Source organism: Hemiscyllium ocellatum, chromosome 26, assembly GCF_020745735.1.
Source record: "Hemiscyllium ocellatum isolate sHemOce1 chromosome 26, sHemOce1.pat.X.cur, whole genome shotgun sequence".
Taxonomy (NCBI): Eukaryota; Metazoa; Chordata; class Chondrichthyes; order Orectolobiformes; family Hemiscylliidae; genus Hemiscyllium; species Hemiscyllium ocellatum.
The window spans coordinates 46,190,103-46,206,890 of NC_083426.1; the positions used below are offsets into that span (position 1 = coordinate 46,190,103).

Sequence of the window (16,788 nt, forward strand, 5' to 3'; positions counted from 1 at the left end):
CACAAAAACCGATGATCTGATCCTCATCACCTTATGGGAGCTTTCTGTGCACAAATCCTACAGTGAATTTCTGTTATTAGAACAGTGATTACACGCGAAGGAACTCTGGTCTGGCTTTGGGACATTGAGAACATGATAGAGACGATCAGAGTTTCTGACACAAGCTTACCTCAAATTTCTCAGTCTCCAAGAATGAATCCTTCATCCCTGTGTAGCACTGAATGAGTCGGTTCCCCAAGTCGCATGGATGCATGTTCAAATCCCCGCCCAGGACGATCACATCTGCCGTTTTGCCCGTATGCCTGCCACACAAAGAGAAGGTCTGAGTGCCAACAGGACGTCCCGGGCTCTCCAGCAGCAAGGAGCAGCAGCTTGGGACTTACAGCCTCCTTACCGTATAAACTGTCCCAGCTCCCAGGCTTGCAGCAAACGGTGGGGGAGGTAATCATCCTTTTCCCTGCAGTACTCGGCGTGAAGCTGGACAACAGGAGAGAAGGAGCAGCGGGAATGCCAACAGCAAAACATCAACCAACAAAACATTACACTTCTGATCGACCGAGGTAAGGATCTGCAAGAGAGCTGGCAGGAGAGTGCCAGGGTGGGAGGGGGAAGAGGGCGAGACGGGGGAGGGAGTGAGAGAGCACGAGAGCGAGAGCGCGCAAGAGAGAGCGCGCGAGAGCGAAAGAGAGCGCGAGAGAGCGCGAGAGAGCGCGAGAGCGAAAGAGAGGAAGAGAGAGCGAAAAAGAGCGAGAGCGCGGGCTAAGGCGAGAGCGAGTAAGAGAGCGAGAGCGCACGAGACAGAGAGCGAGAGCGCGCGAGCGCGCTAGAGAGAGAGAGCGCGCGCGCGAGGGGGAGAGGGGAAGAGAGAGAGAGAGAGAGAGAGAGAGAGAGAGAGAGAGAGAGAGAGAGAGAGAGAGAGCAAGACAGAAAGAAAGAAAGGGAGAGAGCGTGCGCAAGAGAGTGAGAGACCGCGGGAGAAAGAGCGTGCGCCAGAGAGAGAGAGAACATGTGCCAGAGAGCGAGCGAGAGAGCGCGCGCAAAAGAGCGAAACATAGCGAGAGAGCGCGGGGGAAAGAGAGCGCGCGAGAGCAAAAAAGAGCGAGCGCGCGGTAGAGGGCGTGGGCTAGGGCGAGAGCGAGAGCGAGAGAGAGACAGAGACAGAGAGAGCGAGAGAGAGACAGAGAGAGCGAGAGAGAGACAGAGAGAGCGAGAGAGAGACAGAGAGAGCGAGAGAGAGACAGAGAGAGCGAGAGAGAGACAGAGAGAGCGAGAGAGAGACAGAGAGAGCGAGAGAGAGACAGAGAGAGCGAGAGAGAGACAGAGACAGCGAGAGCGCGAAAGAAAGGGAGAGAGAGTGAGAAAGAGAGCTCGCGCGCGCTCGCCAGAGAGAGAAAGAGAGCTGGCGCGCGCGCGCGAGAGGGAAAGAGAGCTGGCGCGCGCGCGCGAGAGGGAAAGAGAGCTGGCGCGCGCGCGCGAGAGGGAAAGAGAGCTGGCGCGCGCGCGCGAGAGGGAAAGAGAGCTCGCGCGCTCGCTCTCTCTCCCTCACTCGCGCTCGCTATATTTCGCTCTTTTGCAAGAGTGCGGGAAAGGGAGAGCGAGAGAGCGAGAACGCGAGAGCTAGCGCGAGAGCACGGGGGCGAGAGAAAGAGCGCAAAAGAGCGAAATATTGCGAGAACGCGCGAGAGAGGCGAGAGAGAGAGCGCGCGAAAGAGAAAGAGAGTGCGCAAGAGGGAGAGGGCGCGGGCGCGCGAGAGAGGGCGCGGGCGCGCGAGAGAGGGCGCGGGCGCGCGAGAGAGGGCGCGGGCGCGCGAGAGAGGGCGCGGGCGCGCGAGAGAGGGCGCGGGCGCGCGAGAGAGGGCGCGGGCGCGCGAGAGAGGGCGCGGGCGCGCGCGAGAGAGGGCGCGGGCGCGCGCGAGAGAGGGCGCGGGCGCGCGCGAGAGAGGGCGCGGGCGCGCGCGAGAGAGGGCGCGGGCGCGCGCGAGAGAGGGCGCGGGCGCGCGCGAGAGAGGGCGCGGGCGCGCGCGAGGGCGGGCGAGGGCGCGCGCGAGGGCGGGCGAGGGCGCGCGAGCGCGAGGGCGGGCGAGGGCGCGCGCGAGGGCGGGCGAGGGCGCGCGCGAGGGCGGGCGAGGGCGGGCGAGGGCGGGCGAGGGCGGGCGAGGGCGGGCGAGGGCGGGCGAGGGCGAGCGCGAGACAGGGCACGGGCGCGCGAGACAGGGCACGGGCGCGCGAGACAGGGCACGGGCGCGCGAGACAGGGCGAGGGCGCGCGAGACAGGGCGAGGGCGCGGGCGGGCGCGGGCGGGCGCGGGCGCGCGAGGGCGCGGGCGGGCGAGGGCGCGGGCGGGCGAGGGCTCGGGCGGGCGAGGGCTCGGGCGGGCGAGGGCTCGGGCGGGCGAGGGCGCGCGAGGGCGAGGGCGCGCGAGGGCGAGGGCGCGCGAGGGCGAGGGCGCGGGCGCGAGGGCGCGCGAGGGCGAGGGCGCGCGAGGGCGAGGGCGAGGGCGCGCGAGGGCGAGGGCGAGGGCGCGCGAGGGCGAGGGCGAGGGCGCGCGAGGGCGAGGGCGCGCGAGAGCGAGGGCGAGGGCGAGGGCGCGCGAGAGCGAGGGCGAGGGCAAGCGAGAGCGAGGGCGAGGGCGAGGGCGCGCGAGGGCGAGGGCGAGGGCGCGCGAGGGCGAGGGCGCGCGAGGGCGAGGGCGAGGGCGCGCGAGGGCGAGGGCGCGCGAGAGCGAGGGCGAGGGCGCGCGAGGGCGCGCGAGAGCGAGGGCGAGGGCGAGGGCGCGCGAGGGCGAGGGCGAGGGCGAGGGCGCGCGAGGGCGAGGGCGAGGGCAAGGGCGCGCGAGAGCGAGGGCGAGGGCGAGGGCAAGGGCGCGCGAGGGCGAGGGCGAGGGCGCGCGAGGGCGAGGGCGAGGGCGCGCGAGGGCGAGGGCGAGGGCGCGCGAGAGCGAGGGCGAGGGCGCGCGAGGACGAGGGCGAGGGCGCGCGAGGACGAGGGCGAGGGCGCGCGAGGGCGAGGGCGCGCGAGGGCGAGGGCGAGGGCGCGCGAGGGCGAGGGCGAGGGCGCGCGAGGGCGAGGGCGAGGGCGCGCGAGGGCGAGGGCGAGGGCGCGGGAGGGCGAGGGCGCGGGAGGGCGAGGGCGCGGGAGGGCGAGGGCGGGCGAGGGCGAGGGCGCGCGAGAGCGAGGGCGCGGGCGCGCGAGAGCGAGGGCGCGGGCGCGCGAGAGCGAGGGCGCAGGCGCGCGAGAGCGAGGGCGCGGGCGCGCGAGAGCGAGGGCGCGGGCGCGCGAGAGCGAGGGCGAGGGCGCGCGAGAGCGAGGGCGAGGGCGCGCGAGAGCGAGGGCGAGGGCGCGGGCGCGGGCGCGCGAGAGCGAGGGCGCGGGCGCGCGAGAGCGAGGGCGAGGGCGCGCGAGGGCGAGGGCGAGGGCGCGCGAGGGCGAGGGCGAGGGCGCGCGAGGGCGAGGGCGAGGGCGCGCGAGGGCGAGGGCGAGGGCGCGCGAGGGCGAGGGCGAGGGCGCGGGCGCGCGAGGGCGAGGGCGAGGGCGCGCGAGGGCGAGGGCGAGCGAGGGCGAGGGCGGGCGAGGGCGGGGGCGGGCGAGGGCGCGGGCGCGCGAGAGCGAGGGCGCGGGCGCGCGAGAGCGAGGGCGCGGGCGCGCGAGGGCGAGGGCGCGCGAGAGCGAGGGCGAGGGCGCGCGAGAGCGAGGGCGAGGGCGCGCGAGAGCGAGGGCGCGCGAGAGCGAGGGCGCGCGAGAGCGAGGGCGAGGGCGCGCGAGAGCGAGGGCGCGCGAGAGCGAGGGCGAGGGCGCGCGAGAGCGAGGGCGAGGGCGCGCGAGAGCGAGGGCGCGCGAGAGCGAGGGCGAGGGCGCGCGAGAGCGAGGGCGCGCGAGAGCGAGGGCGCGCGAGAGCGAGGGCGAGGGCGCGCGAGAGCGAGGGCGAGGGCGCGCGAGAGCGAGGGCGAGGGCGCGCGAGAGCGAGGGCGAGGGCGCGCGAGAGCGAGGGCGAGGGCGCGCGAGAGCGAGGGCGAGGGCGCGCGAGGGCGCGCGCGGGCGAGGGCGCGCGAGAGCGAGGGCGAGGGCGCGCGAGAGCGAGGGCGAGGGCGCGCGAGAGCGAGGGCGAGGGCGCGCGAGAGCGAGGGCGAGGGCGCGCGAGAGCGAGGGCGAGGGCGCGCGAGAGCGAGGGCGCGGGCGCGCGAGAGCGAGGGCGCGGGCGCGCGAGAGCGAGGGCGCGGGCGCGCGAGAGCGAGGGCGCGGGCGCGCGAGAGCGAGGGCGAGGGCGCGCGAGGGAGGGCGAGGGGTAGGGCGCGCGAGGGAGGGCGAGGGGTAGGGCGCGCGAGGGAGGGCGAGGGGTAGGGCGCGCGAGGGAGGGCGAGGGGTAGGGCGCGCGAGAGGGGTCGAGGGGGAGGGTGCGCGAAAGAGGGCGAGGGCGAGGGCGCGCAAGAGCGAGGGCGCGGGCGCGGGCGCGAGGGCGCGCGAGAGCGAGGGCGAGGGCGCGCGAGGGCGAGGGCGAGGGCGCGCGAGGGCGAGGGCGAGGGCGCGCGAGGGCGAGGGCGAGGGCGCGCGAGGGCGAGGGCGAGGGCGCGCGAGGGCGAGGGCGCGCGAGGGCGAGGGCGCGCGAGGGCGAGGGCGAGAGAGGGCGAGGGCGAGGGCGAGGGCGAGAGAGGGCGAGGGCGAGCGAGGGCGAGGGCGAGCGAGGGCGAGGGCGAGGGCGAGGGCGCGCGAGGGCGAGGGCGAGAGAGGGCGAGGGCGAGGGCGAGGGCGCGCGAGGGCGAGGGCGAGGGCGCGCGAGGGCGAGGGCGAGGGCGCGGGCGCGCGAGAGCGAGGGCGAGGGCGCGCGAGGGCGAGGGCGAGGGCGCGGGCGAGGGCGCGCGAGGGCGAGGGCGCGCGAGGGCGAGGGCGAGAGAGGGCGAGGGCGAGGGCGAGGGCGAGAGAGGGCGAGGGCGAGCGAGGGCGAGGACGAGGGCGGGCGAGGGCGAGCGAGGGCGAGGGCGAGGGCGGGCGAGGGCGAGGGCGAGGGCGAGGGCGGGCGAGGGCGCGGGCGAGGGCGCGGGCGAGGGCGGGCGAGGGCGGGCGCGCGAGGGCGAGGGCGCGGGCGCGCGAGGGCGAGGGCGAGGGCGCGGGCGCGCGAGGGCGAGGGCGCGGGCGCGCGAGGGCGAGGGCGCGGGCGCGCGAGGGCGAGGGCGCGGGCGCGCGAGGGCGAGGGCGAGGGCGCGCGAGGGCGAGGGCGCGGGCGCGCGAGGGCGAGGGCGCGGGCGCGCGAGGGCGAGGGCGCGCGAGGGCGAGGGCGAGGGCGCGCGAGGGCGAGGGCGAGGGCGCGCGAGGGCGCGGGCGCGCGAGAGCGAGGGCGAGGGCGCGCGAGAGCGAGGGCGCGCGAGAGCGAGGGCGAGGGCGCGCGAGGGCGAGGGCGCGCGAGAGCGAGGGCGAGGGCGCGCGAGAGCGAGGGCGAGGGCGCGCGAGAGCGAGGGCGAGGGCGAGGGCGCGCGAGAGCGAGAGCGAGGGCGCGGGCGCGCGAGGGCGAGGGCGCGCGAGAGCGAGGGCGAGGGCGCGCGAGAGCGAGGGCGAGGGCGCGCGAGAGCGAGGGCGAGGGCGCGCGAGAGCGAGGGCGAGGGCGCGCGAGAGCGAGGGCGAGGGCGAGGGCGCGCGAGAGCGAGGGCGAGGGCGCGCGAGAGCGAGGGCGAGGGCGCGCGAGAGCGAGGGCGAGGGCGCGCGAGAGCGAGGGCGAGGGCGGGCGCGGGCGCGCGAGGGCGAGGGCGCGCGAGGGCGAGGGCGAGGGCGCGCGAGGGCGAGGGCGAGGGCGCGCGAGGGCGAGGGCGAGGGCGCGCGAGGGCGCGGGCGCGCGAGGGCGAGGGCGCGGGCGCGCGAGGGCGAGGGCGCGGGCGCGCGAGGGCGAGGGCGCGGGCGCGCGAGGGCGAGGGCGCGGGCGCGCGAGGGCGAGGGCGCGGGCGCGCGAGGGCGAGGGCGCGGGCGCGCGAGGGCGAGGGCGCGGGCGCGCGAGGGCGAGGGCGCGGGCGCGCGAGGGCGAGGGCGCGGGCGCGCGAGGGCGAGGGCGCGGGCGCGCGAGAGCGAGGGCGCGCGAGAGCGAGGGCGAGGGCGCGCGAGAGCGAGGGCGAGGGCGCGCGAGAGCGAGGGCGAGGGCGCGCGAGAGCGAGGGCGAGGGCGCGCGAGAGCGAGGGCGAGGGCGCGGGTGCGCGAGGGCGAGGGCGCGGGCTCGCGAGAGCGAGGGCGCGGGCGCGCGAGGGCGAGGGCGCGCGAGAGCGAGGGCGCGGGCGCGCGAGAGCGAGGGCGCGGGCGCGCGAGAGCGAGGGCGAGGGCGCGCGAGAGCGAGGGCGAGGGCGCGCGAGAGCGAGGGCGAGGGCGCGCGAGAGAGGGCGAGGGGTAGGGCGCGCGAGGGAGGGCGAGGGGTAGGGCGCGCGAGGGAGGGCGAGGGGTAGAGCGCGCGAGAGGGGTCGAGGGGGAGGGTGCGCGAAAGAGGGCGAGGGGGAGGGCGCGGGCGAGAGAGAAAGAGAGCTCGCGCGCGGGCGAGAGAGAAAGAGAGCTTACGCGCGCACGTGCGAGAGAGAAAGAGAGCTTGCACGCTCGCTCTCTCTCCCTCGCTCGCGCTCGCTATATTTCGTTCTTTTGCAAGAGCGCGGGAAAGGGAGAGCGAGAGAGCGTGCGCGAGAGAGCGAGAACGCGAGAGCGAGCGTGAGAGGATGGGGGCGACAGAAAGAGAGCGCAAAAGAGTGAAATATTGCGAGAACGTGCAAGAGAGGCGAGAGAGAGCGAGCGCGCGAAAGAAAAAGAGAGAGTGCGTGAGGGCAGGCGCGCGCGCGAGAGAGAAAGAGGGCGCGCGAGAGAGAAATATAGTGAATGTGTGAGAGAGGCGAGAGAGAGAGAGCCTGAGAAAGAACTCGAGAGCGAGAGAGAAAAAGAGAGCGAGAGAGCGAGAGAAAGAGAGCGAGAGAGAGAAAGAGAGCAAGAGAGAGAGCGCGCAAGAGAGAGCGCGCGAGAGAGAGAAAGAGTGAGAGCGTGAGAGAGTGTGAATAGAGAGAGAAAGAGAGCGAGACAGAGCGAGAGAGAGAAAAGAGTGTGGAAGAGAGTGAGAGAGAGAGAGAAAAAGAGTGCGAGAGAGAGTGCGCAGTGCAAAAAGCAAGAGACAGAGAATGAGGCAGGTTACAAACATGATCCAAAATGGAGAATGTGACAGAAGTAATGAAGTAGTAGTTGGGAGAGAAGCAGGCTTGACCACCATATGCCAACCGCTGACAGGCAGACAGATCATGTTAGAAAGCTGTGATTTCATGCATGGAGACAGCAGGGCATCGACCTGCTGTTTACATTGTCATTCTCACCAACACACAGCCAGCTGGAATTCCCAACTCCCACTTACGTGTGTGACATAGACGTGAACGACAAGGTCTTTTATGTTCAGAATAACTAAGCCGACAGATTTCCCGCCAAACCAGTCACCATGGTGCAACTAAAAGACAGGACTGTGTGTTAGTCTTCCATCAGAGCCCCACTGAACTGTAAAAGAATCTGTGCATTATCACCAGGGCAATGCAGTTGGATACAAGCCTGCTGAAACTGCTCCCAGAGGATCTACAGTACTGGCCACATCTCCCACCAAACAATTTCTTGGGCAGATTATATGTTACAAATACTTTGCTCTGTACGGAATAGACACAGTCTTTCATTTTCCTTTTCCTGTTAACTTTCTCTCCATTAGCCCCGAATGGAAATCCATCTCAGTGGAACATGCTGACCAAATGCTGGTTGGAGAGTCTGGGAAGGTTTATTAAATTTCTGCACAGGTGCTGCTAGCCCCACTGAGCATACCCAGAACATTCTGCTTTTAGTTTAGATTTCCAGCATCGACAGGGTTTTACACCTGTCGGCCTTTTGAGCAATCGGAGGGATCCCAAATCATTGCAAAATATTGCCCAAAAAATATAAATATCACTGGACAGAGATGTGGAACGTGACCTCATCCTCTCTCCAGTTCAGTTAGTTACAGGCATCCTATCCCTATCTAGGCCAAATTCAGCAATGAACAAAGAAAACATTAGAGATCCTCTTGAATGTACGTGTTTGTGACTTGTTCCCTTAACCAGCCGAGTCATTGGGAAACTTCACAACACAAACTGCACCAGATAAATGACAGCACTACAAGATCCCATTGATGAGGAGTTCAATACTGATTTGATTCTTGCCCAAAACGTAACCACTGTACCTTGTAAGGGTAACCGTTCAGGGAGTAGCGGTAGAGGAAGGAGTCAGTTATTATGTATCTGGCGAAGACACAGAGTCCACTTCCTATAGCTCCACTGAAAGACAGTCAATGAAACACATTCTAAACACTAGTCAATGATCAGACAGAACCATTCTCATCAGCTTTACTGTTCATTTCAAAATTCAGTTGTTCTCACTCATGACAAACAAAAAGTGCAAAAACAGCAATCCCCATTTTAGTCCAAATACAGCGTGCTCCCCACGTACGTCACAGTGCTTAATGTCAAGGACATCACACACAGTCTGCAGCCTGACACTCTGATTGCAGTCAGAGGTGCCAACTGGTCAGGAAAGACCAAATTAACTCTGCAAATGTGCTTCTTTTTGAACATCAAGGTTCAGGAGGAGCTGGAGTGCCCCATGCACATCCCGAAGGGCTTGAAAGGAGTTCATGGATGTAATCTTATTGTCAATTGCCTCCAGACCTCCCCATCCCAGACTGCCATGTACCCTACCCACGGACTCAATGCATTTTCTTGTCAGAGAATTCCCACCTTTATGCCTTTGCAGGGATGGAGCACCCTTTAATTAAATGAGACACTGCCACCAAGACCAGCCGGGTACCCATGCCCCCTCAATTCTCGGGGTGAACCATCTCCTTTCAGGCTCCAAACACCCAGCACTGCTCTCACCACTTTTAAAAATATTACACTCCTAAACCAAATTTGTACACCAGCAATCCCAGCCTCTGTTCCACCATTCACAAACAAGATAGCCATGGAGTACACCAAAATGAGGCACCAAGTCGAGTAAGTGCAATTTATTGGTGAACTTTATCCACTCGGTCAGACATTGCTAAGTTTCTGCTCTGTGCCCAATTCTCCTGCTGACAGCTAAGTCCTGCTTATCTCCACCATCTTTTGTTGGCATGATATCAAGCAGAACCGATTGGAAATGTACAGCAGTCCCAGGATTCACCACTGCCCTTCCTTCAATACAACCCATTCCGAGAGAATGACAGGAAAGCCCTGACTGCTTTGACTTTTAAAAAAATAAATCACGACCTGTTCAGATTCGTATTGATCCACCCCCTCATGTTCTTTGCTTATCTGATTGTGTGCAGTGTATAATTTTGTTTGCAGTTCTGTCTAGCAGTGCCTTTCAAAAGGCAGAAGATGCCTTGATCTGAGATTTTCTTTGGAACAGACATAATTGCATACCTTCTAAAATACACTGAATAAGGGTGGGTACTTGTCAATTTGCTTCTCAAGTAGTGGTAATCCTGTTCACTCCACACCTGCAAAACAAAATAACATCCAGCTTCTATTTCAACTCTTTTGCTTTTGAGATGTCAGCTCCATTTAGGTCGTAGAAGACTTGCATTTATATAGCACCTTTTGCATTCTCTGTACCTTCCAAAGTGCCTCACAACCAATAAAGGGTTTTTGAAGTTTAATTCCTGCAGCAAAAGTTGGAAATGCAGCAGCTCTTCTGTTTAACGTGATTCTGTATAACATGATAACCAATCAGAAAATCTGATATCTGTCGATGGGTAAATTTTGGGTAGGGCATGAAGGAGAACTCCTCTGTTTGCCTTTAAAATAACCCAATTAAATTGTTATTTCCATCCGAGGAGGCCACCATACAAAGTCTCACTCGAAAGAGGAAAGCTCTGACTGCGTAGGGCTCTCTTTATACTGCAACACAGCGTCAGATATGGATCATGTGCTCAAGTGACTGCGACAGGATTTCGGACCTAGAGGTGAAAGTGCTACCACAGTGCCATGGCCAACAACTTTCTTACCGACAGGACAGAAGGATTAGCTTTTTACAATTTCAGCTTTTTATAATTTCAGTGCATTATCTATTAATATAGTTTACAGGAAAATAGTATTGCATGGCTGAACGTGCCAATTATGGGTAGATTGCTCAACTAAAATTCGACCTCGTGAGATTAAGTGATGACAAGGAGTGAATTTTCACTGTACTCCAACCAATATCTCTCTCACAACCCCACCAATAAAATTGGCTATTCATTTCATTACTATTTGTGGGGTGTTGTGATGCACAAACTAATGTTCAAGTGATTTAAGTTTCTGAACTCAAAACTAAGCAATTCTGTTTAGTGACTTGAGACATTTCTGAGACACATGGTCAAACTGTATTTATATAGCGTTTTTGAGAGTTTCCTGTCCTGTATTTTTATAATCCCCACCTTCAGTCATTTGGCTTCATGTCTGTTACCAACTGGAAGCAAATTCAGAGCACATTCCCAGCTGCTCCCACTGGTGTAGTGACAGTTACAAAGTATTCAGGAATATCCTGCAGGCTTCAAATGGAATTTAAATTCAATCAATTAAATTGTTCTGGAATCAAGAGAAAGTATCAGAAATGGTGATCATAACTGAATTTTTGTGAAAACCCATCTGCTTCAGTAATGATGTTATTTGCATGTGACTTCAGTTCCACAACAATGAAGTTGATTTGTAACTGTCCTGTGAAAGGGTACAGTAAACCTCTCTATTGTATTAAAGTTGGTGATTCACCACCTCTTTCTCAAGGACACTTAGGACTGGACAATAAATCACAGCCTTGCTAGCAAGCTCTGCATTCCATGAATAAACGAAAACTAAAACTGGGCACACACCTGCCTATTTCACTCAGTGCAACCAGGAGTTAAGTGGTCTCTGGATTTTGCATCATGGAATATGAAAGGTACATAAATATGCTTTGCCATCAGAAACTCAGCTGAGTGTCAGGGTTAACATACATTGCTACAATACAATATGAAATCCTACACTAGTGCTAAATAGCCTGGGCGACTCCAAGAGTGTGACCTCAGATCACATTTATTAATTTAGGTTTATCCGTGCAATTTCAGGCCAGTTTGATACTCATCCATTAAAACGGAGCACTCTAACATTTTTCTCCTCAGCCAGTCAGTCACTGTGTTATGATGACCCCGCCGCTCCCCACCCCATGATGCCCTAGCAATGAATCTGAGAGGGCATTTCGACTGTTAGTTTACAGTTTCTCTCCTTGTCTTTCACATTGACACATGCCCATAACAGACTCCAAAAGCCGGACATAAAACTGGAAGGACAAAGCAGACTGCAGAACTGCTGTAAAACAAAGAGGGCGGCCTGACAGGCAAGACTAAACCCACCTCTTGCAGCAGGACGACATCATACCTCTCCTGACTCAGTAACTGAGCAATCATTTCATAACGCTCCCTGCAGCATTTGCTAAGGTAACGGATTCCCCTGGAAAAGACAGAAAGCAGATTGCCATCAGTCACTTTTACACCAAATAGATACATCAGTATAATCAGTGTAGCACTGCCTGCAGTTTGACAACATGGAGATGGCAAAATGAAAAGAAGAAACTACAGTTATTGCCTGGCCTCCTGAGGGAGGGGAACTGAATGGAGCAAACTTACTTGGGATTGCCAGTCTCTGAAAAGAGAAAGGTGAAGACTCATTAACATCACTGTTAATGTCAAAACTATTTTGATTAAATGATTAGCTCTAACGTCCCGTTCTTTTTATTACTCATTTAAGGTAGCAGTGGTAAGGTAAGGTGGCAAGAAATAAAATGACAGGAGGCATGCGGGAGAGCAGTGCACCAAATGCTTCTGAATTTGGATGGCAGAGGTTGATTATTTAGATTATAACATCTCGGAATGGTTTATTGACCTGTTGGTGGAAAGTCATTCCAAGAGGAAACAAAATCTTCAGTAAAGATTTTTTGTTTAATTAAATCATTTTCGAACTCAGGTGTGAAGGAAAGAATAGTATTTTGTACAGAGGCAGCTGCACTCAGATTTCAGCCATCCTTTCGGACTTTATTGATTAATCTTGTTGGTACATAGCTTGTGATACACTACACAGTACAGAAAACCAATTGCCTCGGCCTGAAATTCTGTAATGTCCTCCCTAAACCACTCCAAGTGTTTAACTCTTGCTCCTTCTGATGATGGAGCATCAATCTGAAATGTTAACTCTGTATCCCTCTGTACAGTGGGTGAGGATTCCAGCACTCCCCATTTTTATTCCAGATTTCTAGCATCTCCAGTCATTTTTCTTTCACACTGACATTTTTTTTAAGTCATAAAATGTTCTATAAATACACGTTATTGCGAAAGTGTGGGATTTCATATATTTGCAAAACAAACTCACATAAGGGTTCACACCTCCATTATTTGCTGTAGCAATACACTAAATGTGGATCCAGTTGTGAGAACTGAAGAGCTTCTTCAGAACTGAAGGGTCATGGGACTCGAAATTCCAACTCTGCTTTCTCTCCACAGACACAGTAAGAACTGCTGCTTCCCCAGCAATTTCTGTTTTCATTTCAGATCCTCAGCATCAACAGTTCTTTGTTTCATTTCAGTGCCTGACTTATAACTGCCCCCTGAGGTAGCATAACAAGCTCCTTGGTTTCAACAAGTTGGTACAGCATACTATGGGTGTACTTACACCACACTGACGGTTGTCTCAGCTCCCCCCTTTGCAACTGGATCCTCAGCATCTTGACCCACAGACCACTATCAGTGAAGACAGACAAATGCACCTTCTCCACAACAGCCCTCAACATTTGGAGGGGGGGGGGGGGGCCCTCCCAAGGATGCATTCTCAGCCCCATACATTTTCCCTGTACACCCACAACTACATAGCTCAATTTCATATGAATGCCACCTACAAGATTGCTGATGACACCACCGCAGTAGGATGGATATCAAACAATAAAGATCGGAGATAAGGGCTTTGCTGACATGGTGCAATGATAACAATCTCACTCTCAATGTCAGCAAAACAAAAAAAACTGATCACTGACATCAGGAAGAAAGGAGGAGGTCACGCCTCTAACTACATCAACAGAGCGGAGGTGGAGAGGGTGGAAAGCGTCAAGTTTCTAGGAGTGACAATAACCTGGTCTTCCCAAATGGATGCAACAGCGAAGGCGGCACGATAGCGCTTCTTCCTCGGCTGGTTTGGGAAATTCAGCATGCCCACAAAGACCCTCACCAACTTTGACAAATACATACTATCCAAATGCATAATGGCCTGATACAGCAACTGCTCTACCCAGGAGTGTAAGGAATTACAGAAGGTTGTGTGCACAGCTCAGACCATCATGGAAGCCAACCTCCCATCCATCATGGAAGCCAGTTATACTTCTCGTTGCCATAGAAAGGCTGCTAACATTAAAGACCACCCCACCCCAGTAATGCTCTTTTCCAACCTCTCCCATCAGGCGCTTGAACATGCATACCACCAGATTCGAGAATAACTTCTTCCCTGCCGTTATCAGGCTAATAAGTGGACTCTCTCACTTCAAATAACATTGATCCTGCTTTGTGTATCTCCTGAGCAGCGTAACGTGTATAGCTCACTCTGGTTAGGTGCGCTATGATGTCTATGTGCTTGTTTGCTACAATCTACCTGCACAGCTCGTAAAACAAAGCTTTTCACTGCACTTAGGTACACGTGACTACAATAAATCAAATCAAATTCAACACAGTAGCTCAATGCCACCTCCTCAAGGCCAATTTGGGATAGAATTATACACTGGCAGGTTTTTAAAAAAATCATTCATACGATGAGGGCAGCAATGGCTAGCCAGCATTTATTGCCCTTACCTAGTTACCCTGAGGGCAGTTAAACACATTGCTTTTGTCTAGTCACATGTAAGCCAGACCAGGGAAAGTTGACAGTTTCCTTCCCTAAAGGCTCTGAGTGACATTAGTTTTGAATTGTTTACCTGTGGCTTTATCTAATTAGATGTAACATATAGGCATTTGGATTAAGAACAGAACCTGGTGCACTTTCTAGGAGAAAGTGAGGACTGCAGATCCTGGAGATCGAATCGAAAAGTATGGCGCTGGAAAAGCACCGTCGGTCAGGCAGCATCTCAGCAGCAGGAGAATCAATGTTTCTGGCATATTCCCTCCATCAGGAATGAGGCTTGTGGGTCAAGGGGCTGAGTGATAAATGGGAGGGGGCTGGAGATGGGGGAAAGGGAGCTGAGAATATGATAGGTGGGTAAAGTTAGGGTGAAAGTGATAGGTCGGAGAGGAGGGAGTGGATGGATGGGAAAGAAGATGGATATGTTGGAGTGCTCGAGAGGGTGGTGCTGAGTTGGAAGGTTGCGACTGGGATAAGGTGGGGGGGGGGGGGGGGGGGGGGGGGGGGGGGGTGGAAATGGGGAAACTGGTGAAATCTACATTGATCCCAGGTGGTTGGAGGGCCCCAAAGCAGAAGATGAGGTGATCTTCCTTCAGGTGTCAAGTGGTTACGGTTTGGCGATGGAATTGGCCCAGGACCTGCACGGCTTTGCTTGGGGAGGGGGGTTGGGAGGGGGGGGGGAGTTGTTGAAGTGTTTGGTCACAGGGTGGTGGGGTTGGTTGGTGCAGTGTCCCAGAGATGGTCTCTGAAATGATCCCCAAATTGGCATCCTGTCACCCTAATGTAAAGGAGACAACGTCGGGAGCAACATGGCCCAGTCCTAACCTTCCAACTCAGCACCACCCTCTCGAACAGTCCTACCTGTCTATCTTCCTTCCCACCTATCTGCTCCACCCACCTCTCACTTTCACATCCACCTTCACTGAGCTATCACATTCCCAGATACCTTCCCACCAGCCCACCCCCTCCCATTTATCTCAGCCCCACTGGCCTAAAGCCTCATTCCTGATGAAAGGCTTATGCCTGAAATGTCAATTCTCCTGCTCCTCAGATGCTGCCTGACCGGCTGCGCTTTTTCCAGTGCCACTCTGACTCTGGTCCACTTTCTGTCAAGCTGGGTCTAAAAGATAGGTAAATTAGGAAATGCTGCCTACATTTTAAAAATTTAACTTCTGTGATGACTCCAGGAGTAGTTGGGCTTGATCTCTAGGCCCCTGACCCAGTGAGATATGACAGCTGCTTTTATCTTACGCTTGCTGTGTTGCTTTTTGTCTATCCCTGCTTTTTTGCAATGTTTGTTGAGTGCTCACCATTATCAGAAGGATGTTGCTAATACAGAAAAGTATGCTGTTGCAATTCTCTAATCCAACCTTCAATTACGTAGGCACAGAAACCAGGAAAACCCAGTAATGTTTGATTGTGTAAGAGGCATTGCAACATTTGGATAGGCAGAAAAATGAATGCAGAATCAGCAATATTGTGGATTGAAACTAAGCTTTCTTGATTACAGAGAACTAGTAGAGGTTCTTAGAGGACTGATAGAGTTGTCAGTCTGCATCTGGAAATAGCCCCATGGTGTCCGAGACCTGTGGACTGTATGAGCATTGCTAAAGGTTCTGTCTAAACTAATGACATAAATCAAGACAATGCACCATGCAGTTGCGACGGGCTTTTCATGTTCCAGGTTTCCAAGCAGCGAGATTTTCCTGCAGTATGTGTATTCAGCCCTGTTCTATGAGTGGAACCGGAGAAAGGAATGCCAGTGATGTCAATATTAAGGACCAATTCCACCTCCCGAATGCATGGTCAGAGATGCGGCTCTACGATTGGGTTCATCAGCCACCAAGGCCCACAGAACCTCCGACCAGTGACAGGGAATTCATTAGATGGGCAATCATGGTCATTACTGAGTGATTGCTGACGACAAAGAAAGAATAGAAACACACAAACTGATTAGTGAGTGCATCTCTATTCTTATAAATCAGCAGCTACTGCATTCAGCAGGGCAGGATGGCATTGGTGAGTGAAGAAAGCAAAAAGTCAAACCAGGTACCTGCTCATGGTTGCCAATTTGCTACCTTGTAATTATATAGCCTGTCAACACTTATTGCCTGGACCAAGAGGGAGTGAAAGGGAATAGCAAACTGACACTGCAGAATTCAAGTTGCGTAGGGATCAGGTGACACCCTGATGTTCCATGTAATTAAATACATCTCTGAACACAGTTGGTTCTCATATAGCCACTTCTGTTGAGCAGGTGCTCATTGATAGTGTAAAAGTCTTACTGAATTATAGAATCCCAAAAGGGTGGAAGCAGGCCATTCTGTCCATCGAGTCCACAACAACCCTCTCACACAAACCCACCTCCCTACCCTATCCCTGTAACCCCGTATTTCCCATGGCTAACACACCTAGCCTGCACATCCCTGAACACTATGGTCAAGTTAGCATGGCCAATCCACCTAACCTGCACATCTTTGGACTGGGGGAGGAAAGCCACGCAGGCAGAGGGAGGACATGCAAACTCCATGCAGACAGTCACCCAAGGGTGGAATCAAACCTGTGCCCTGGTGCTGAGACACAGCAGTGCCAACCACTGAGCCACCGTGCTGCCTAAATCACAAGATCATTAGCACTGGTGCCCAATAAAGTCAGGATTACTAAACAATCCCTCAGTTACATCAATTGTGAATGAACACTCTGAATTGTCATGGTAATGCAGGAGTTTCATGAAATCACTGAAATTATTTAGGATTACTTTGGATATTATATATTGCTCTTTGTCAAATGCTGCAGAATGTTTAAATCTTGGCCCTAAGTTCAGAAAAGATAATGAAATGAGAGGTTATTTGACTCAAATCTTCCATAAACCTGATTGCGAGCAAACTCGGGAAAAACAACATTT

General features: G+C 57.4%; 1 protein-coding gene across 4 annotated transcripts in view; it reads right to left on the reverse strand.

Annotated features, from left to right (window-relative positions):
* The window catches only part of LOC132828449 (sphingomyelin phosphodiesterase 2-like), a 54,864-nt gene that overhangs the window by 15,242 nt on the left and 22,834 nt on the right, over positions 1-16,788 (reverse strand). For all 4 annotated transcript variants that reach the window (XM_060845584.1, XM_060845586.1, XM_060845587.1 and 1 more), the window contains exons 3-8: positions 11,363-11,459; positions 9,417-9,493; positions 8,198-8,291; positions 7,355-7,444; positions 395-477; positions 170-302 (exon numbers count right to left, since the gene is read on the reverse strand). In XM_060845584.1, the coding sequence (XP_060701567.1) occupies positions 170-302; positions 395-477; positions 7,355-7,444; positions 8,198-8,291; positions 9,417-9,493; positions 11,363-11,459 (574 nt within the window). The remainder of the gene's footprint in view (positions 1-169; positions 303-394; positions 478-7,354; positions 7,445-8,197; positions 8,292-9,416; positions 9,494-11,362; positions 11,460-16,788) is intronic.